Consider the following 24500-nt stretch of genomic DNA (forward strand, 5'->3'; position numbering starts at 1 on the left):
AACAACTTCGAAAAATCCCTTAGAAACAACAACTTGATGACACTAACTTTTCTATCTTGATCATTCCAGTTTCGGCTCATACCATAGAAAGATTTTAAACGTACTAATTAGAAAAAATATCATAGACGTTCTTTAAATATAAGAAATATCGAAATGCTGGTTAGCCCATTATGTTTGTATCCGGGTTTCCCGTTAGTCGGCATTAAATACTAAATATATCTAGGTGATTGAACTCACGACCGATATACTTATTTAATATATACTTCCACTACATTCTATTTTTAAAAACGTTGCCTATACCGATGTATGATTTTGAAACAATTTCCTCTTTGTGACACGTTTTGCTCTGTATATTATTCCACTAAAATATCTATACGCCTTTTATATTTAAAGAGGAAATTCAAATTCAAAATTATTAATTCATATAGGTAACACAATGTGCACTTATGAACGTCAATAAAGATATCAATATTAAATGCTTCTAATTTTACATTTCCAGCCTGTTTTCAAAACAAGGGCGTAGAACGGACAAGAACTGGCAATTCTCTCCGCCACTCTTCTTAATCGCCAAGTTTTATGTTTTACACAATGTTTGTAAGGAGCTGCAACCATTACATCACTATTATATTCCACATGACATCTTTAAGTAATTAATAATAAAAAACAAAGATTTGACCTCTATCAGCAGTAGGCATGGTGAAATAGGCGCACTTACATTCTCGTGGATACAACACTCAAAGGAGGAGAAAAGTGTCTATTTCTCTTATAAATGAATTGGAGTTTAAATAAATACGAAAGCTTTGGTGAGACAATTTTATTTATAATCAGTTTTAAAATGCACAAAAAAGTATTTATGTTATCTTCCCTTTTTAAGTCTTATTAATAAGACAATTAAATATTAGATCAGTGACTAAGGTAACGTAGTAATAAAGGGAATTTTGTTCTTAATGAGAAATAAATAGAAACTATATTTAAAAACAATAAACATGATAAAACGTTCTTGTTTGAAACCTCAATTATAAACCATGGATACATTCAGGACCTAAACTGCAGTAACTTCGCGTTTACATAAAATATATATTCAAATGTGTAGTTGCTAAAACCTACGACAATAAAGCATCTAATATTTGTATTTTATCCGTACAATTATTTTGACAACCTTGCGTTCACGGTCAAGAAGCAGACATACAAAAAATATCGATAAATAAATTAGCTAACACCTATTATCCACTTAGCCTTATTTGCTGGTCAAATTAACTTCCTAGTAATTAATACCACAGTTAACTATTTGACAACGAAGAAACTCGATCGATATACATAAAATACTTTTATGTTTAACTAACTTACATTACTATGTTTTAGTAAAATTTCTTGAATTGACGAATTTAAATGTTAGCAACTGTGGGTTAAGTGGCTTGGAATCGTTTTTCTTTTTATCGCATTTTGATTAAAACCTTTTTTATGGCTATAAAGCTCTTTTTAAAGAAGTTGTGGTAGAAGCAATGCTATGAAGAAGAAAGTTGAGAGAATTGTTGTTGAAAGTAACATTGTTTTTTTTTTATTAAATACAGCTGTAACAATTTCACATGCAATTTCAAGTGATGCTAGAAATTCATAGAGCATAATATAATTTTTCTTCAATAAGAAACGTGTGTACTTATGTACACGCGTTAGAATTTATACTTCTTTGGCGTAACCAGATACAAATCTTTTCAAAAATTTTATTCTACGTTTGTAGAAAAAATGACTGCTAGCTAACTTCAGGGTGTCGGTTTTTAGTGACGGTGTGCATGCGCATCGTAAAAAATTTACTCTCATCATTTTTAACTAACGCGCCAAAAGAAGTATAATATCGGAAATAATCATGTATTAAAACGATATTTTAAGAGAAGAGCCTTCACCCATGTAACCTACAAATACAATGACCTTTTTCGTGTCGCCCAAATTTTAGCACATTTTAAATTGTCTTCACACGGCACTTCGTTTACCAGCTGGGTTAACTTGTAGGTCAGTTGAACACCGTTATATTGACGCTAAATATCATCTCGCTTTCATTTGCGTGCCCAAAAGGATCAGTCACTGTGGTAAATCCAGTCATCGAACTACGTAAAAAGTTTTGTGATTGCGAAATAATTACGGTATGAAACTGTCTAGTATGGAACTTAGAAACAGCCCTGCGATTCTGTAACTCACTTTTTGAACTCACACAGCGGTTTTCGCATCGGCAGTCGCTCTCAAATCAGTCGTGAAGCAGTCATTTTATGATTTGGCATTCTGAAAAGGTCTGTAAAATGACTGCTTCACGACTGATTTGAGAGCGACCGCCGATGCGAAAACCGCTGTGTGAGTTACAGAATCGCAGCACAGTTTGGAAGATTCATTTTAAACTTTCTTCCTTAAATATACATGCAATCTTTATTACCTATAATTGTTGCGACATATCAGTAGCTAGAATTAAAGTTGTTTAAGAATTGTATTAAAATCCAAGCACGTATTCAGTAAAACGAAAAACTAAATTTATAATAAAATCCACAATTCGCGTTGAAGATCCCACTATTATTACAAAATTCTATTGTCTGTGATTAAGATCTATGGTGTTGCTTAGGGGCTATGTTGCTTATTAAGATGTCTCTCTACTGGTTCATTGACATTTCAATTGTTTAATTTATGGTCATGTCCGAAGGGCTCGATCCAGCAAATTACTGGTTAAGGACGCTATTAAAATTGACAGATAATTCTTTATACTACAGACTATATGACCAACCATAGATTAATCACATAAACATTATGTAGGAATATACAACAATGCCACATGGTAAAAACAATTATGGTGGCATCCAATGCCATTGTCAAACAGAACTGACAATGTTGGTCCAAAGAAAGTTTTTTGTTTTCTGTCGAAATCATAGTAAACTAATTTTGGTATAATGTATATTAAATTTTTTAATATTCCGTCTTTAACTTACCTAAGTTTAACCCTTATGACATATAATCCATCCTGGGTTCGAATCCAGGCGAAAAATCACCAAATTTTTAATGAAATTGAAAGACTTATTTTCTTGCTTGCTTTACTTTCACAATTTACTTAATTGAGTAAGATATGTAGACAGAAACCGGTGCAGAGGCTTATCTGCAGCTGACATTTACACTCAGGCATAAGTTGGCGACAAGAGAGACAAGACTCCTTCAGAAAAACTAAAAAAGTTTAAAGAAAGTCTAGTTACGCGGTTTTAACTAAACTGTCTCTTTTCATACACATACACAATTTGACAGAAAGAGACAAAAGAGTACTTTAGTTGAGAGTGCATTTATACTTTAGTTTTATAAAAAGGGGGATCGTGTTTAGCTTCTAACAATTGGCGTTATTTGTGTACAAAATACTTAAATATGGAGTTCTGGCTTTTTTGTATTGTGGTGTCGAATTCCGAGATACACCGTGACAAGCTGTACAAACGTTGTAATGTGATATTTCAGAAACAACTGTGATTTTTTGTCTGATTTTTTGTATCTATACACAATTTACCATCTTTTAACGGTTTTGTCACCGGAATTTCTTACCAACGAAAAACAACTTCTTTGTATTCAAACCTAAACCGAGTAAAATATTTTCTTGTTTTTATTAATTATTCAATGTTTAATATATATCTTTGTAAGCTTAGTTCTGAATTTTCTGTCTTAAGAGTTCTGATTAAGATACATAAAAATATGCTAAACGTTTGTCGGGGATATCAAATGGTACTTAAGAATTTATTCCACTAACAGCATAAATAATATGCTTAGTAAAATAACTTTGACGGATCTTCCCAAGTTAATCCGAAACTTTGTTGATTCTAAAACAATAACAACCAAAACTTCGTGATCCCTAATCGTAGATTATAAAATTGTTGAAACGAAATCAGTTGAAATTTAATGCAGAATTAAGTTAAAATAAATCAGGGCGGAAAAAAGTCTACAACCTTTTTTTGCGATCATTTGTAAATCTAATAGGCAAGTAGGTGATCAGCCTCCTATGCCTAACAAACGCCATCGAATTTTTGGGTTTAAGGCAAGGTTTCCGCACGATGTTTTCCTTCACCGTTCGAGCGAATGTTAAATGCTCACATAGAAAGATAGTCCATTGAACGCTGAAGGCAATACATTTATTTTATAACGACTATATATATATAAGACGACTAAGACTCGTCTCCTTGCGTATTCTCATAGAAAGATCGCTTTAACATCTGCAAGTTCCTAACATTAATCCCACATCTGTGGGAACAATATCTACATAATGACGTCTGAGGCCACATTCATCAATCATTGTTGTTGCTGTTCTTTTATCAATATGGTATTGTCGCTATTTTTAGCTTTTATGAAATCTAGATAAAAGGTTAATCAAAAGTTGTACTATATATTTTTACACCCCTTGCTAATACATTACGGACTTTACAGGACTGACTAACTGGAACAGTCGATACTATATATACCTACACATGTTTTTTATTCTAAAGACAAGTTAAATAAGTATTAAAGTAGTAGTAAAGTATTGTATTGACATTTGTTAAAGATTACGCTCTTAACAAGGCTTTGTTTATCATTAACAGTGATTAAAACGTGACTTTGCGAGACGATCTTTACTAACGTTCCTAACAATATTGTTCATGTGAATATACTGTTAACAACGAAATAAACATATTAATAACCGAAGTATTTAAAAAAAACTAAGTTACTCGACTCAAAGGCTATTCAAGCATTTAGCAAATAGAGGGTCCTAAGAGTTTAAACAGCGACCTACGGTCACTGGGTGCAACTGCATAACCATTCATAAACATGGGGAAACGAGACAGAACAGGAGAAAACGTATACAAGTATGAGAGAGTGAGGAGATTGCATTCCGAGAGGTTACAGTTGCGCCGGCGCAGGCGGCCTCCGGCGCCGCTCACTAACTCAGATGCAACAGAGCAGATCGGACGTGCGTAGCTGCCGCAATTAACAAAACGTGAATTTATTATAGTATACTAGGGAAAAGTGACGTCAGTGTGTTTTGGTGTAGTGTTTGTGGCTCGTTGAAGAAACCGAGGGTACTTTCACTAGATTGAAAGTTTTGAATTCATCGGAAGGCTTCTGGTTCCGTGGACACGAGCTATGATGAGGTAATTAAAAATTAAATTACGTAAATAAATTCGATAATGTCAACTTTGTATTGGTTATAAAAATTCATAGTTTAAAAGTGTTTGTTTGGAAAAAATACACTAAAAATTATGAATTAGTATTGTGCATTCACTGATTGCATTTGCCGTAAATGGATAAAAATGTAAATATATACAAAGTTGGTAACGTGAGATTGTTTCATAATTGCGTGAATTTTTAACAAAAAAACTGTTAGACATCACGTGAATGTTTTATAAAATTATATACAGGCTGCTTATAAAGTTAAGTTTGAATGCAAGTTTGAATTTTCATCTACATAACCTTGATAGCAGTTTTATGCAATTCTTTATAGAAGTAGCTTGAATAAAAAAATATGTGAAAAAGTATATGAAAGATGTCTAAACAAAATAATGACAAATAAATATTTTATTTGTCTAATATAAAATTTATGTTAATTAGCAAATTTAAATGTCACCGCGTTTTATTAGGTGACGCAGCATTTAAATGTTAACACTATTATCAACCTATATTTTTAGCACTGCTAATAAATTTCATAGAAAATTGCAACATCTATTTTGCTTACTAAATATAATTTAGAAATTGTTTTGTTTTAAATTTGTCAACCAATGCATATTAATTAGAGCAGTGTTGGCCTAGTGGCGTCAATCAATTCAATCGAAAACCGGTAACCGGCTTGCCTTAGACCTAAAAAATAGACGGCGTGTGTCAGGCACAGGAGGCTGATCTCCTACTTGCCTATTAGTTTGACAAATGATCATAAAACAGATACAGAATTCTGAGGTACAGAAATCTAAAAAGAGTGTAGCACCACGGTTTTTTTAAAATTTTTATGCATATTAATTTAATAGTTAGCAAGTGACATAAATTCAATGCTATTCCATTTCCCTTACAAACTTTTTTCCACAATTTTATTTATCTGAATCTGATCATTCAGAACTAAGCTTACAAAGATTATATAAATCACATTCAATATTTTAAAGAAACACTTGAAAATAATTATGTCTAATTTTTTTAACAAACAATAACTTAAATATGACAACAGCCTGTATTGAAATGTTATCTTAAAACGCAATGTGATATATTTGCTCTCACTGATCATATCACTAACGGGATAGAGTTATCATATACGCATAAAAACATTGAGATTAGTTTAGATAAGATTTTTCGCATAACCTTGTTTCACTTTCACATTACCGAGGTTTAAATGCGATGGACTTGATGCTCGAAGACAGATCGCAGCTGGTAAAATTCAGCCACAGAATTATCAAATACGTCAGTAATATAGCACGAGAGATGACGCGGGTGCCGCCGGCCGACTCCAACTCGCCCATATCGTGAGGGTATTTCCGGAGTAGGACCCGGCGGGAGATGCCAAGCCTTGCTGTTAAGCTTCTTGGTTATAGGCCTGATCCCGTGATTGGTAGGGGATCTGTAATATATGTTCTTTTTTTATGTAATAAGAGGCAGGAGACTCATCTGATGTTAAGTGATACCACCGCCCATGGACACTCACACTGCCAGAAGGCTCGCAAGTGCGTTGCCTTTTAAAAATTGGTACGCTCTTTTCTTGAAGGACCCTAAGTCGAATTGGTTCGGAAATACTTCTGTGGGCAGCTGGTTCCACATAGTGGTGGTGCGCGGCAAAAACTGCCTTAGAAAACGCTTAGTTGTGGAACAACGGACGTCAAGGTAATACGAATGGTATTTTGTATTTTTAAAATATATATGTATAGTTTGGATAATTATATAAATAGATACAATTAAAAGAACCATTTTATATTTACTAATATAATAATTATTGTAAAATATATTTGCTTATATAATTTACTCCATTATATGCCCAGTTAATCTTTAATATTAAACCCTAGACTGTATATAAAGACCTATTTCCTATATAAGCCGTGAAATCATCTCATTACAGAGCAGTTATTGTGAGTCACGCGGTAGCTAATCATATACCATTATACAAGACAATACTAATTATGTAGGAATTAATTTATTCTTAATTCCACATAGTGTAATAGTTGCAGCTCCTGTATGTAACATTGTGTAAAACAAAAAACTTGGCGATTAAAAAGAGTGGCGAAGAGAACAGACCAAGAACGAACTGTGAATGGCATTATTGTTGATCCAGCCATTTTGTACGAAAAAATTGAGCATCATTCCATATTTATTATAACAGAACAATATAAATTATGTGTAAATCGATTGACGGATAATACTTGACCAAACAATAATTCTTGCTAAGGCCTGGTTCACTTACCGGAAATTCATGTAAAAAAGTAAAGTGTAGACAATATCGAAAGTAAAAGCAATGACTTTTGACAAAGGAAATGACGTCATTACGAAGTTTACTAAATCAACAATAAAAAACAAATGCCTAACACATGTTTAACTTAAATGCGTCAAAAAGCTGACAGACGAGGGTTCCTTCCTCTATGAAAGAATCTCAAACACGCGTGTAAAGAGCTTATCAATTAAATATAACGAATTACTGCTACTATATATATATGCTCAGCATTCGATGCCGTCAAGAGGAAAATATTTATTTATCCTTACAGTACTACGCCAATACTATAATTTCGATTTTAAAAATAAAATATATACAGTGTCAACTCTTTATAACGAATTTCAAGGGACCGAGTATATTTGTTCGTTATAGAGAATTTTCGCTGTAGGAATTTTCGGAGAGGTGAGAAAAAAAAACAAATTTAACCAATTACAATTTTACAAATTTTATTACTATCTATTTTTTACCGTTTACAAGTTTGTTTACGACTGATAATACACGTTATAACGATTGACGTTATAAAGTTTACACTGTAATATTAAATGCATAAGATACACAGTATCGCTACTCACAGTAGTCTCACTCACACTCTCCGTTTAACAAAAATGTCAATAGTGTCGGAGACAGCATTCACTAGACGCAACTTGTTAACGGGGATCTGTGCAACAGACTGGTTCTGGCCCTTGGTATCGCAAACAACCTTGGCCTTCACGGCTCATATCCCCTAGGCACAAATAAACCGAGTTCTCAAAGAACACCCGGGCTCACCACCCGCAAGATTTTAAGTACGGTTGAGTGTGAAACCAATTTGACCCTCCTTCCCTCAAAACCAATCCACCGGAGTATTAAATCACATAACTAAACATATGCTGTGGCCACTTGGCCGTGTCATTTCAATACCTTGTAACCATTATGAATTCTAAATATATTGTCAATGGTTCGGTAGGTAAACCTCTATATGGTATCGGAACAAAGGCCGGTATTTCAAGTGATATATATGTTATAGGCATGTACTACTTGATTGACATACATTGTTTCTAATAAATAGCGATGTTTACAATACTATGATAACTTTTGCCTTTACAATACCATGATGCATTTTTATACATATTATTAGTAGTCTGTTAGTAGACCCGAACGCGTCTGTTCTCTACTTGAACACGATAAACTCAGAAATTACGCCATGGATTTTTTAAACGGTTCACTTGTAGATAATGAGATTCATGAGAAAAGGTTTTGCTGCTGTAAGCTACAGGTATATTAATCAGCAATAGGAGTACATTATAAGAATAAATAAATGTCGGTACAGATACCGGCAAACTTCTTGAGCATTAAACAAGGGAGTGGGGGAAAGTTTGCGCATCTGGGACACAGACAAAGCGTGACAGATCCATGTAATCCTGATGATACAAATTTTGTTTCCAAGTGTTCCACTATTTAAGTGCAACTTGTATAGGTACTAATATAAATATATTAACTTGCTTAAATTCTGCTATTGTAATAATAGTAATATAAAAACTTTATATTACTATTATTACAATATAGGATATTGTAAGCATTGTATGTTGGTTACGTTAGACTAAAACTATTTATCAGCCTCTATACGCTTAGATTAAAACAATTTAAGTACTGTACTCTAAATACCAAATGATATTTATGGTTCTTTCAGATCATATCAATTCTAATGACAGTTTGTCATCCGATGACAGATGTCATGCTCACAGCCGATAAAATAACCCATTGTCTATAAAGGCTTTTTGCGGTTCATTAAACGAATGCTAACAAATTATTGCTATGATTATTAAAGCAATTATTATCGTAAACATTATCAAGATACAGATTAATTGTTATATGTATCAATAACGTTCTATTTATTTCAATTAAGACTAAATTATAGTGTTATGGGTAACTTTAATCACTTCTTAAACTGTCACACGTCTCATTGTTAACATTTGCGAAATGTCAAATATGAAGTAATTGATTCTACAGGGTGACTATGTACACTGAAAGACGGAACGAAAACGGGCAGGAGGCTTACCTGATGTTAAGTGATACTGCCGCCCATGGACACTCTCAATGCCAGATTGCTCGCGAATTCGTTGCTGGCCTTTTAAGAATTGGTACGCTCTTTTCTTGGAGGACCCTAAGTCTAATTGGTTCTAATATACTTCCATTTGGATTTGGTTCGGATATTGTTTCACATAGTGGTAAAAGTTTAAAAAACTCTTAGTTGTGGAACGGAGGACGTCGACGTGATACGGACGTCATTGTTCAACATCATTTAGTCCAACACGCGTTGTCATGGTATGATACGTCATGACATTTATCCAATCACAATCAAACGGTTTCGTCTTGCGTCTAGCTATTTCCATTCCGGAAAGGCTGACTAGGCATAATGACACTACTTATAAGAATAAGAATATTCTCATAATATGATTAATTACCGTAATATGAACGGTTACAACATTTACAATAATAATACAAGTACCCAAATATACAGTAGGTATTTACAATTTTCTTAACCTACATAGTAATTAATTTAAAAAAAGGGTGCGTGTACTTATGTACGCGCGTAAGCAGTTATACTTTTTTGGCATTAGTAAAAATAGTTTTTGATTGCAAGCAAATAATTAATTAAATAATCAAAGACTGAAAAGGAGTCATCAGTTTACATTTGAAAAATTAAATAAATAAATATTTATTATTATTCTCTTACATTAAGTGTAACATAAATTCTATTATTATTCGAATGTTGTTTTTAAATTATGTCCAATGCCGTAGCATCTTCCGTGGGCAACATCATTCTGTTAATTTTTTGTAACGGTGCGCGCGCATCGTAAAATTTCACTCTCATCAATTTTTCATAACACGCCTAAAGAAGTATAACTTCAAAAAAAAAAAACAGTTCGGTCCCTGTGGCAGTGTACCTTTAACGCTGGCATCATTTCCTCGATGTATTGCGATACTTAGTCGTTGAGCGAGGAAAGCACCAGCTCTGTAATAAAATTTACATAATTCTTCATCACAATCTCGTATAACACTATATAGTCAGGTGGGGTAAATGCATGAACGGGGCAAATGTAATACCATAACTTTAACTGTTTACACACAAAATAAACTAGTGCTGGCATCTCTTATACACGTAAAGTACTTCTTGCACTACACTCTGACAACTTATTGAATCTGATGGATTGACAGATTTTCACCAATCTCGTTGCAATAAAAACCAAAGTATATTTCAATTTGCGTATTATATTGCTATTACCCCAGATTAGTAACTATCTACACTATTAGAATTTTAACATATTTTTTACATTTACCCCTTTACACCGGGAAAATGCAATAGAGAGTTAATCTGTAATCATCCATAATTAAATATAAGTAATTACATCAAACAAAAGCCTAAAACATGTTTAATATTCACAGTAAAACTTATTTGTAAATTGTAAAAGACCACAAAATAACAAGTCAATCTAGTTATGGTACTCGCATTTACCCCACCTGACCCTACACACAGTAGATAAAGCGTATTTGAGAAAGCTCGTAAAAGCCAGGAAGCGATAAAAGTGAACAATTATTAAGTTTGAACTAGTATTTGAAGGGTCACTAACACGTCTAATAGTCTGCTATTTATAACATATCGGTATTAGCTTAGGGTTGGCACTGTATTTTGAATTTGAGTTGAAGCTTAAATCTATGAATAGAGCGCTTTAGTCGACTCAAATACTGTAAAAACTAACTTAAAAGATAATCGTTTTTAAAATTTAAATGTAGATTTAAGTGTGATCTTTAATGGCTTGCGAAACATTGGAGGAATAAAACTATTTAAAATTACACCGAATCTGTGTAATAAATTTGATATATTTGCTTAGTTGTACAATACAATAGCCAATACAAATATTGGTCATCTCGATACTAGTTTAAAATCAGTGTTACGGTAGGTGGCCTGTACTCAGAAAGATAATACGGAGCGTCTGCGTCGGCGTGAAAACTATTCGTATTCAGACGCTACGCCAGAAAGGAAACGACAGGGGCAGCGAACGTTTATCCTAAGAATAAAGTCTAGTAAAATCCCTGCTTGAGCAAAATGCCGCAGGGATATGCGTAACGGCATTTCCTGACGTAAAAATAAAAAAAGGAAGGTCTGTAGGTGTACCTAACAAACAACCAAAAATATTATTTTAACAATACCGAAACCAATGCAATAAACCAATCGCAGTGTTGGCCTAGAGGCTTCAGCGTGCGACTCTCATACCTGAGGTCGTAGGTTCGATCCCCGGCTGTGCACCAATGGAGTTTCTTTCTATGTGCGTATTTAACATTTGATCGAACGGTGAAGGAAAACATTGTGAGGAAACCTACATGTCTTAGACCCAAAAAGTCGACGGCGTGTGTCAGGCACTGGAGGCTGATAACCTACTTGCTTAGATTTAAAAAATGATCATGAAACAGATTCATAAATCTGAGGCCAAGACCTAAAAGAGGTTATTGTAAAACCAATGCAAAATATGTAAGAATATATAGACAACAAAGTTATAAATGCCTCCGTCTCACTGTAATCTAAGCCTAATAAAAATAATTTAATAGCTTGTTTGTAAAAAATTTGTTAAATCATTTGCCAAAACCAAACTCTTTATAATCCAATATATTGCACCTATATACATTACCCAAATAACTATAAATAAGCATGTAATCGTTATAAAAATGACGTGTAAACGTTGATTATTAAAACAAACAGATATCGCTCTAACCAGAAACATGATAGATATTTCAACACAACTCCAAATAGTGCAATATTACGAATAACAAATACTTTTATGTTAAGTTTGTTATTGACAAGTCGGAGACCAGGAAAGTAAATGCGCTCAACAATTTCATGGTCCGGGCACCTTAAGTATATCTACCTTTACCTCGAGGGCCTATACCCCGAGGGCCTTCAGATGCTTATGCAGGTACACCGTACAATTGTATAATTTAGTCAAAGTAGTTTTTATTCACATTAGACATTTATTTATTTACCTCATTTCCCATTTTTACAGTAACTTAATACTAATACAATAGAAAACTAAACTTAAAACCTAAACCTTTTTATAACTAACTATAACTAATGCAATTCTTGTGAATTCAGCCAGTGTGCAACTAAATATATCCGTCTCACAAGCAATAATATTTAGGATGACTATGAACGACACTTATTTTATTTATTTATTAATAAAATACAGATATTTATTTGATGATGGAACACAAATTGGTCACAATTTCCCCGATAATAGATCTCAATTCTTTTCAATCTTTAAAATTAATTCCTCAGCCTTTTTGGAAATTCCTTCTTACAGCTAATCCTTCTTAGGCAATTCGTTTTGGATCTCCGCCATTAAGTTGTGGAATACGCTGCCCGACTCCATACAATTGGCTACCTCCCTAACATCTTTTAAAACTCTTTTACATAAACATTTCTTAACCATATTCTATCATACTCAATCGTGACTTTTGTAATTCTTGTATTTCTTATTATTTTGTATTGCATAAGATTATACTATACTTTCATCGTAATACATGAATCCGTGAGAGCTTTTTAATATTTTTTTATTATTTTAGATTAGAGTTGCTAATTCTATAATTTTTGTTTATAAGTTTCATATTTATTTATTAAATTGTTTTCCTTACTTTTTGCCTGGAAGAGATCGCTTGTGAGCGATAAGCGATAAATACCCGTAACACAACTATCATTTAAAAGTACATAAACATTTATGATTAAGACTATGATTTTAGATTTTATATACAATTAGAACTGACGTCGTTACCATGGTTACAATATTTTAAAGAGAGTAACAAATCTTATACTAACATCAGTCCGCGTTTAATAATCAGATATACCGACAAGACAATGAAACACTAAGAAATATAAAATGAAATTATTAAATTGCAGAATACGATATAGGTTTTACATAAAAACGTGATATTTCCATGTAATCGTAATCGTCAAGTTACATGAGTCAGTTTTGTAATCACAGTCGATACGTCAGTCTTACTTGTCGATTCTGTAGACATTGTTGTGTTAAATGTCTATTACAAGTATTAAGCGATACTTTGAACATGTAAGTCGCTTTTTATTAATCCTATATATGTATACATTTTCGCGTTATTAGCATTTTTCGTAATTTTTGAACAGGTACACAAACTTAGTGTGCCAATAGTCAAATCATTTATTTCAATTAGGCCTATTAAAAAGGCACTTTTTAAACTTACAAATATAAAAAAAAGAACTACTACTATGTACCTACTCTAGTTGTTGTAACTCCATATTTACTCTTTTAAAATCGTTTTACAATATTTTAAATACTTTGATTTGATAATTATATGTCAAGACCATGTAATCTAGAATAAAAAAACTAATATACTAAAATGAAATAGGCGCATGGTGTAATAAAAAACAATGCACCAGATAACTAAATTATTATGTAGATACATGGTGCTCACATACTCACAAATATTGCAACTATAGATTTTACATTATTCTTTATAAAAAATGAACTAATTAACATAAACTCAAGCAATTGGAAATCAATATGTTAATGTTGCTGACAGCTTAAATAAATGCATTAATTCCCTCCAATTGCAGATTAGTTTACTTTCCAATATGCGATACTCTTTAAATGGTCTTTATGACAAAAATATAATTATAAATTCACAAAAGAAGAAATATATAGATTAGTTTATTACCATACCAAGATTAATGAAAACTATAAAAGAAAATATCGGTGCCTGATTTACGCAAACTTATTTGAACAAATATATTTTTTTTATTTATATTATTTAGGTTTAGGTTTATTCTCATTCACAAATGACATACATGTCACAAAACGCCATCGTCGTACGCTGTTATTGCATTTGAGTTCCATCTAGCAAAAAAAATCGCAGGCGTATCCAAAACGGGTCCATTGCTATTTCCCGTATCATATACTCCCTCAGGAGGCAAGCTGTTCTAAAAACTCGCTTCGTAATAGGTTATATTTACATTGTAGTTCCATGTTTGTTGTATGAATTTGAAACTTTTTCCCATGAATTATGAAAGGTGTATGATCGCATGCGCATTTCACACGATCAATTCAAATAGGTCGCTTGTCAGACTAGTTTATGTTCCGTTGACTGCCGACTTTGTATCTAACTCAGCTATTCATTAATTTACCGTTTAAACTAAGTGTTGTGTAAGGTATCAATTTTAATCTAACCTTTTCATTATTATTAAAACATTTAGATTAAACCATTTAAGGTATACAAAACGAAATTGGAAATTGGGTTTCGACATACGGCGGTCATAGTTCGCGGTTAGACACGATTCTTACCCTTAAGCTATTAAGTGTCTCTGTGTCCAAATAAAGAAATGTTTTTTTTAATTGTATGAGAAACTTATATACTATAGAGGTGTGTTTAAAATAAGACTAGATAATAGATTTTTCTGTGTTATATGTAATTGCACGATGAGGACGACCAGCTCAGATTAAGATACAGTATCGAACGAGGTCATGCTATGTTTGTCAAATTCAACATTTTGACAGGGGTCACACTTAGCACAGCGTATCAAAGATAAAGAAAAGATTCAATGAAATGTAAGATACGAACCTTATACGGCTCTTGCGCCACTTTATTGTTATTGTATATAGAAACATAATACAAGAAGTAAGCCACAATAGAAACCAATTTGTATTACTATCTGTCTATACAATAGGAGTGTATATGTAGTATCTGCATTATGCTGTAGTCAAATTTAATGATAATAATTTATTTGCAAGAATATGGTACAAAAATGTTATGGGAGTACAATATAAGTTCGCTTATTCCGCCACACATAATGGCGTGCAAATTTGTTTTAAAAGGTAGAATAGAAGTTACAATTACATTATGAGTCGTATCATTATAGTCAATTCTTATATTATTTTATCACATCATATCATTAATAGAATAATATGTTTTCCAAAAGCCGATTTAAAAAAAACAAGATATTTGAATGTTTTTGGTAAATTGTTATAAACCTTGATTGCCATACAAAAGGTGTCTTTCCAATACAATTTCAGAAATTTTTTTGGCATAACAAATTTCTCCCCATGTCTACTTTGACAGTTGGGCATTCCCATTGACTTTAAAATATTTATGTTTTTGTGAACGAATAAGGACATTTCTAAAATATACAAGGAAGAGATACAATTTGGAGCTTCTTAAACAAAGGTATGAAAGGTTGCCACAATTATCTAGATGGTAAATTAAGGAAATACTTAATATAACACTAGTTAATAACTCTCGTCTCAAAAAACTCTGCAATTCCTTTTTTCTACGCTTTATCCAATTGCGCGAAAAAAATTTCAAAAATAATAAGTATCTAATATCGATTTGTACATTTAAAGTGAAAGTTGTTTGACGCTTTTACTTTTATTCTATTTGGGTTGCCATAACAATATTCAACATACATTATTGTTTGAATATTAAAACAATAGATGGAGGCGGGCCATGCTAAATTGGCTAAACTACGACTACAATAACAGCGCGTGGAATGAATAAATTTTGTATATTAACCGATGATTTTTATTGCGATTGATATAGAAGAAAGTTTATTTAAACTTTTACTGTCAGCAAATAAACATAATTTTCATTGATATTAATAATTTCTACAGACGACACAGGACAAAGCATAGATACTAAGTTCGCGCTAACTGTGAAATAAAACCACAGAGTCGACACTCTTTAACAGTTATCTATTCGAAACTAACATGTAACGCCACGGCGATGTCGGTAACGTGAATAACAGGGTTCAATTTCCAGCGAAACAAGTGAACTAAAGAAAAAAATATCAGCATATTTTTGCCGCTTTTAAAGGTGGGAAACTTAACACAAATAATAATTCGAAATGTCTAAAAGTTTAATTTAACTAAAAAGAATGTCAATCAAAGACAATACTATAAAATGAAAGGATTAAAATGTCACCATTTAAATGTTAACCAAATAATTCGGTCAAGTTCACTTAATTACATTGAAATACTTTCAAAAACTTGAAGACTTCTTTAACATATATGTTTTCTTAGCTAACTTTATTTGTATCCCAAAAAAGTTTTAACTTCAGAAATATAAATAACCAACGCCTCTTTGTCTTAATGGTTATTAAACTGTCCTAGGTTCGATTTCGAGTGAAGTTAAATATTGTTGATTATAGCGACATTGGACTTATTTGTCACACAATTGTACATGCATGTCTGTTTCGTTTAGTTCCAAATACGTACACGGAACGCCGCTCAAGTTATGCATACAAAATTGTAACTACAATACGTTTTCGTTTTTGTGTATTGTTCGTGATATGCACCTGCTTAAAAATTTCAATTCGAAGTAAAAAACGCGAAAATGTTAAACAAAAGACCAAACATCACATTTTGTTTTATTGTGATATTGATAGTTCTGTTCCGATCATAACACACGACACGACTTTTCGTTTGAGCAATTTCAACGACAAAGCACCATCGTTTTGTCTTTTGTTTTACAAAAAGTGTCACTTAAGATGTCTGCCACATGCCGCTTTAGAAAGATGGAAAGAAATCTAAAATAATCCACGAATTAAATTGCAATTGTTTATATGAATAAAAATAGAAAAAAATTTCCAGCATTAAAATGTTAAGCAAATCATTCGATAGATACACGTAAGGTTTCACCCCTATGCCCTAAGGACATGTAAACAAGTATTAACATTCTTGGAATTCTTGGAATTCTTGGAATTCTTCTAAAAACACGGTCATGTCACGTACGAGAGCTTAATGTCAACTGCGACGCAGGTGCTTTGTAATGGGCTAATATTTTTTACGCGCGAAATTGGTCTTTTAAAAACTTAAAACCTTTATAAAACTGCATTAATATTGTAATAATAGCATTTTGCCTTTGTATCGTATTACTAATAAAGCTGCGTTGTTTTATACTTTTTTATTTATTAAATTACCGGCTACACAACAATACAAAGTACGAAAAAAATATTAAAAGCATTTAAAATTGTTAACATAAAAATAGCAATAAACATTTCAATATATCAATTATTTATTTTCTTAACAAAAACTTAAATTTTATCAATTCACATGAAAGTGTTATTTTCTTCACTTTTTATTTATTTATTAAAGTTAACCACCTCATTCATAGTACGAAATCTACGGCAAACTCTTTTATCTAAAATATATGACAATTTAAATAAATATAAGTGTTACAAAAAAAATATTAAAAAATACAATTAAAACATATACAAGATAAAATAAGCATATAATAACAATACCAACAAATTTTGTTAAGCAGAATTTTTTTTTTTTTTGGATGGCTAATAAAACCACAGTTTATAGTTATGTAAGACGTGATTCAGATTATAACATTGTTTTTATTTCGGGTTTGTATAGCATTTTTTGGAAATAAACGAAGTTATAGAAATCTTAATGAATTTCTTGGTTCTTAGTTATACATGACAACAGGAAGGCCACGTTCAAAAAGTTACTTAAAATAATATACTAACATTACAGGCGTCAAATAGCCAAATCCGCGAGACGAGACCTTAAGGATAAGTGTATATATGTCACCGTAAAATTGTAAACACCGTTAGATTGTAATCTATCTCGCGAGATTATAAACTGTCGAAAGATTGTGAACCTCAACGAACTGCTTACAATTTAACGTATTATTATTCGGTAGTTATATGAAATTGTTGGAAAGTAAAATTAATCTGTAATTGACCAAAGAAGTTTGAATGATAACTAAGTTAGTGTAGTACAATCTACCGAATAATAATACGTTAAATTGTAAGCAGTAAGCTGAGGTTCACAATCTTTCGACAGTTTATAATCTCGCGAGATAGATTACAATCTAACGGTGTTTACAATTTTACGTTAACATATATATACCTACCAGTAGCGCTACAACGTTTTAGGTCTGGCCTCGAACTTCTGTATCTGTTTAGTGATCACTACAAAAGCAAGTGGGTGATCAACCTTTTGTGCCTGATACACACCGTCCACTCCTTGAGTCAAAGGCATGTCGGTTTCCTCACGATGTTTTAATCGTACGAGTGATTAAATGCGCATATAGATAGATAGATAGTAAGTCCATTAATGCACAGTCAGGAATTGAACTTACGACCTAATTTTATCCTTTATTATATAAAATAATCAGCTTCCTGTGAACATATCGTCGATTCTTGCTCGCATGCTAGGCTAATAGGTAAACTATTTTGTATCTATTCGATTTAAAGAAAACAGTTAGTTAACCTAATTCGAAGTCACGTTTTTTCTCATGTGATACTAATTACAACATTAAATTAATTTGTTTTATGTACTACTGACACCTTTTAGATACATAATGTACTCTATCGCTGTTAGCTGGATACGTATCTACCAGTGTGGAGTTATGAATAATATTATCTATAATTATGTCTATTAATACAAATATCCGATGAAAGGTTGATAATAGGCACCAACCAAGATACCAATACAATGTAATAATGTTATATGTAAAGATATTAAATTCTAAATCAACTTTATTAAATTATTATAATTAGAGATAAATAATATTTTAACTGTCTCTCTAAATACTGATTAACTATAAATTTTCGTCTCATAAAAATCGATATTACAGATTACACAGCAAAATTAAACATACTATTTTAAGGTATATTTATTGACTTAAAATTTTCCACACGATATTTTACCGCAATTTTTCATGCACGCAACACCTATTGTTTCAATAAATCACAGGTGCTGTTTTATGTAATACGAATTAACAGCATTAGTCATATCTGATTCATCGATTATAGTCTTTGACTAACCGGTTTATGAGGGGCAAATGTATACTGCTAATTGCCGAATCAGAAATGCTTAATCTATGTCGGACACAGACAATGAATCGCCTCTGTGCTTACGAGTCTGCGACTCTGTGGAGTAATCCTTGCCTAGCTGTCATTCTCGAAGGTCAAACTCAGATTCAATATAAAAGACTTATGATAAAAGTAAATCGGTGATAGCTTTTTACTTATTTATTTATTAGAAAACAAACAGATACATAGTAAATAAAATATAGTCTGAAAATTAGATCGTTGAACTGGTTCATAGATAAGATAGCATAAAAAGAATACTTTTTCACAGACATATTAAGGATAAGTAATATAAAAAGCTAAGATAACACATAAAAATACTACAAAAATTATATTTACTTCAATTATTATTTAATTAATACCTACAATTATTATTACTTTTTAAAATATGAAACGCAGAATCAAAGATATACTTCAAATTTTCTCGTTCCTCCAAAGTTACGGAGGAAAAAGGAAGGCAAAAAGTAGGTCTAACTTTCCTAGGTTATATAAGAAGCCCTTATAACACGTTACATATTTATCGTGAAAGTTAGTGATAACCTGTGGTGTACTAAGTTTTCTGTCCATAAACGTCAAGCTGTCTCCACACTTTCCACTCGACATAAATCAGGAAATGTTTAAAACGTCAAGTTTTTAATCTACAAATCCTAAAGAACTGTCAAAGTGCCAAATTGTTGGAAAATAGTTTAGGAGCTCAAAAGTCAAAGCAGTACTTCTTAAGGTCCCAGGTATTAGGTATTTTTCGTCGTGAATTTTGGTATCCGGCACACGTCTCTTCGGTCTAATAACCTCACACACCACACACCAAACAACCCACCAGATATTCCAGGCGTTGAACTGACAAATCTGCGAGTCGAAATCTTAGGGAAATGTATCTATATAATTTAATTCATTTAAAAAACCAAAGAACACGTTTTCTAAACCCTCAGGCCCACTACATTTCTCGACCAAGTATAATTACCTAACATACATTAAAATTCCATACTTAAACATCCCCGCCGTGGGAACGAAACATTTCTTTATGATTTCTCACAACCTAATTGTGATTTAATGAAATGGTGTAATTTGGGCTTTTGTAGTAATTCTTACGGTAATTATCTATTAAAATGGCGGTTTGAGACTAACTTTCACCTGTCAAGATGCTTTATTGGTTTGACAGAATACTTTGTGATGTTGTAAAACTTGCGTAATTCGAAAGCGGAGGGTTATCATGAATAAATTTAAAACACATTTAAAACTTAAATTTCTAAATCAAACTTTAGTTTTTAATATATTATGTAATACTTTTGCGAAAAACGCTAACTTATTTATTTTTTAAATATTTAAACTTCGTTACATTCAAATAAAAAAATTACGTAAATTATTGCATCCCTATGCAACGTAACCTTATCGCTAACAAACGATCGCTTCCAGGCAACCCTAGCGGGGAAAAAAAAACAAAAAAAGGAAATACTAAGGGTAAAGTGCAAGAAGTGCATAACCAAATCAACAAAAATAAAATTACAACTTACGTACTATCAGCCTTTACAGAGGCTAGCAAACTACTTAGGTTCACATTTCTTTATAAATTTCACAGTTCGTCACGCAGTACAATAAATGCCTACGATACTGCTATTTTTACATTAATAAATTCATATCTAAAACCTATTGACAAAGATAAAAACAAATCAAATTTTATCTACCTTCAGCAATCTTTGTATGACTCAGTATTCGACACTGTTTTAACTTTACAAATGATCTTAGAGAATAATTAAGTACACCTACGACCGATTTATAGGTCAACGTGTTTGGTACCATATTTGGGTCCATTAGCATTTCATTCTTAATAGGTCTTAGATGTAGGTAACATCGCATTGATATTGTCCGTAAGAATTATCTTTCATTAAATAAGCCACGAATGTTAAATATAGCAAAACATTATTTATTAATTAAATAATGTTTTGTTGAAGCTTATTAATAAAATTTAGATACTAAATATCGTCACTGTAGAATGATGACCTCGTATGTCAAAAAACCATTTAATATTTATTATTCGGCTCTTATGTCATTTAACTGAATCATGAAGTAAGGACTTGTTTCTGTTAGTAATAAATAAGTCCTTTTTACCATCTAAAGTATGGACAAAAACACATAATAATATTTTAACGAACATTGACGAAATTAAACATTTTTTTCGTTTCCTGTAAATTTTGTTTCTCTGAACATACGAGGTTATCATTCTACATCGACGATATAGCAAAATTCCTAGGTCAATTAACTTATATAAGTTTTTCTAAATGAATACGATTAAAAGATTTTTATTGTATTTTGTTTTAATTTTATTGTGTTAATATGCGTATAACTTATAATAAACAAAAATAAATTATTTTAGATATAAATATGAGGATTAGAATATGATGTCATCAAGTTAAGTAATATGTTTTATAAAAAAGGAAAATAAAAATGCTTGGATGCCATTTTAGGCGAGACCGGCTAGAATGATATCACTTTGGGTTCACGGCCAACGGATTGCATATTTATTAATTTTTTATGCCAATTCTAAGCCGATATTTCCAAACTAATCGAGAGCCTATTAATTTGTATTAAGTTGTGTATCGTGAACTTGAGATTGGAGACTATATCAGAATCATAAGGATTTGACATACGCGTCGGGGTTAACAAAATCATAGTAAGAAAATATGTACAATTGTACATATATCAATTAACTTTTATTCAGATCTTCAAAACCCTCTGTCGTGTGTACATATATCGTCGAACTAAATTTCGACTTTCGTGTTTTATTGAAGTCGTAAAATTATTTGAGAATACTAAACCGTGTAATTCTATTCTAATATTGTATAATTTCTAAAATGATACAATAGCTGCCACATTTATATTGTATTATATTAATACAATATAATGTACTTGACCGAGTTTGACATAATTAACAAAACTTGCTCAATACATATGTGTCCCACATTGTCTGTTGATAATGCCCCCATATGGGACTTACAATTACGCAAGTAATCGAAATTTGAACGTCAATTGTTTTTACTTATTTCTTAGAGAAAAAAGTTTTTAAACCCGGAACCGAAAAATCTAATATATTACTTAATACTCTTTGTATACATGCTCGCGAACAGTCGCCCACAACGCCAAAACATTTTAGTAACGTGTCGAAATCTTTCCTTATTAACTTTGTTAATCTTGACGGTACTTATAGTTTGATTTGGCAGAGATTATAATTCATAAGATAAAGATAGATCCAAATATATATAAGAAAATTATAATATTTTACTTTATTATTAAAGCTTTATTAATTTATCCATACAACAATTGTTTAGTTTACATTTCTTTGTTTAAGTATCAGTTGTGTTTGTATAAATTCTTAAAAGGTTAGTTTTGTAAATGTTCTAGTAATGTATGGCCCAGTTTAAGGTAAAAGCCTCCTCCATATGTTTCCATTTCTCTTTGCCTTAAGCAACATTCATCCAGTTTTCCTATTCTACATCTGCCCATCTTTTCTTTTGTCGACCCATCTCTTTCCAGTTGGTCCAGACCATTTTGTTGTATCAAGTTTCCAACTTTTATCCCTGGCTCTAGATATATGACCTGCCCTTTAAGCCGTAGAGCGAGTACAAGAGCATTTGTAAGTTTTGTTTTGTTACGAATGGCAACATTTTTGTTTTGTTTATTCTTTGCAACTTTAGTGAATTTTGTTCAATTGAAAAACAATTTGCGCAGCTCGTCGGACCGGACAATGTACGCCCTTGACTTTTCTCAGACTTAAACACCCTTTTGAATGACCCACTGTTCAAACATTCCGTCTGGGTAATGTTATCGCGGGCAAACACACTTTGAACTGCTCCGTAGGTTAATCTAATGACAACTTATGATATCCATATTCATTAAAAATTTATTTTACATATATCTTAATCATTTCCCTGCCCGAAGAACTATATAAATAAATTAAGTATTTTATATTATTTACAAAACAACAAACAACAAATAATTGGTAAAAAAAACAACGATTAAATATTTAGTTTTTTGGGTTTTGGGCAACCAGTTTTTTGGGTGTCTTCTGACATAGACTATTTTAGCCCATTCTCTTTTATCCACGGCTCAATTTTTTTTTGTATTCAATTTATCAAACGGGATATAAAGAGATATAACAAAGCATGGATACAGGGGTCTAGGCTCCGAATATGATTTTGTCCCATTCGGTGTCGTGACCCTTGGGCCGTGGGGTCCTAGCGCTATAAAGATTTTTAAGGAAATTGCTAATAGGTTAGTCAACATCACAGGAGACCGAAGATCTGGCAGCTACCTCGGACAAAGAATTAGTCTAGCTATTTAAAGGGGGAATGCTGCCAGTATCTTCGGAACCTTGCCTAAAGGGTTTTTAATAATATGTTTATTAAATACATATTTTTAGTTTTAGATTCAATGAATGATATTTTTACGTACTTAATTAAAAGATATAGTGTAGGCAATTCGAACTTAACATTGCTAACTCTGTGACGCAAAACGTGAAACAAAACGTGCTGTAAACATTTGTAAAAATATATAATTGACTCTCAAATTTTGATTAAATTGATATCCAAGCTATTTTTTTATCAATTCAAAGGTTTTACTATAGTAAAACTACATCTTTCACGTATCAATCTTTGTCTGATTCGTGTGTCGCCTCAATTTCACCGTGTACCGGTCTTGCCGACCTGAATTCCACTATAGTTATTATTAACTAGTTGACCGCAACTGTTAAGGTGCTGTGTTGGTCTGTTTGCTTTTATGTATAGGAAGTCGAACCAAATTAAAGAGACTTGTGTTTCAAAGTCTATTTTATGAGTCGTATGTTATTTGAGATTTAGGGCGAATTAAAAAATATGTGTGCCTTGCTAACTCACTTTTCGAACTCACACAGCGGTTTTCGCATCGGCGATCGCTCTCAAATCAGTCGTGAAGCAGTCATTTTACGATTTGGCATTCTGATAAACAATAAACTACAAGCTCCCTCCGCTTGTCAAGACGTAATGTGAAATTACTTAACAGAATACCATGAGATTCCAAACGTGACGTGAGTGACGAAGGGAGCGTTGTTAGTACGAGGTGAACTCACGGATTAATAGAATCGCACGGCTGTTATATTTACGGAAAGGAAGTTCTATAGGAAGCGACTCCATTTACAAAGTTAATTCT

General features: G+C 32.1%; 1 protein-coding gene across 5 annotated transcripts in view; it reads left to right on the forward strand.

Moving 5' to 3' along the window:
* Positions 1-24500, forward strand: part of LOC125052203 — a 78727-nt gene that overhangs the window by 45891 nt on the left and 8336 nt on the right. The window contains exon 1 of one of the 5 annotated variants that reach the window (XM_047652869.1): positions 4908-5132. The exons of 3 other annotated variants lie outside the window; for them this stretch is intronic. Coding sequence is in view for 1 of the 2 variants with exons in the window: in XM_047652868.1 (XP_047508824.1) it covers positions 13504-13539 (36 nt within the window). In the remaining variant the exon portion in view is untranslated. Of the gene's footprint in view, positions 1-4907; positions 5133-13488; positions 13540-24500 lie in introns of those variants that run through there. One more of the 5 variants, XM_047652868.1, reaches the window with a different exon arrangement.

This window comes from Pieris napi, chromosome 9 (assembly GCF_905475465.1).
Source record: "Pieris napi chromosome 9, ilPieNapi1.2, whole genome shotgun sequence".
Lineage (NCBI taxonomy): Eukaryota > Metazoa > Arthropoda > Insecta > Lepidoptera > Pieridae > Pieris > Pieris napi.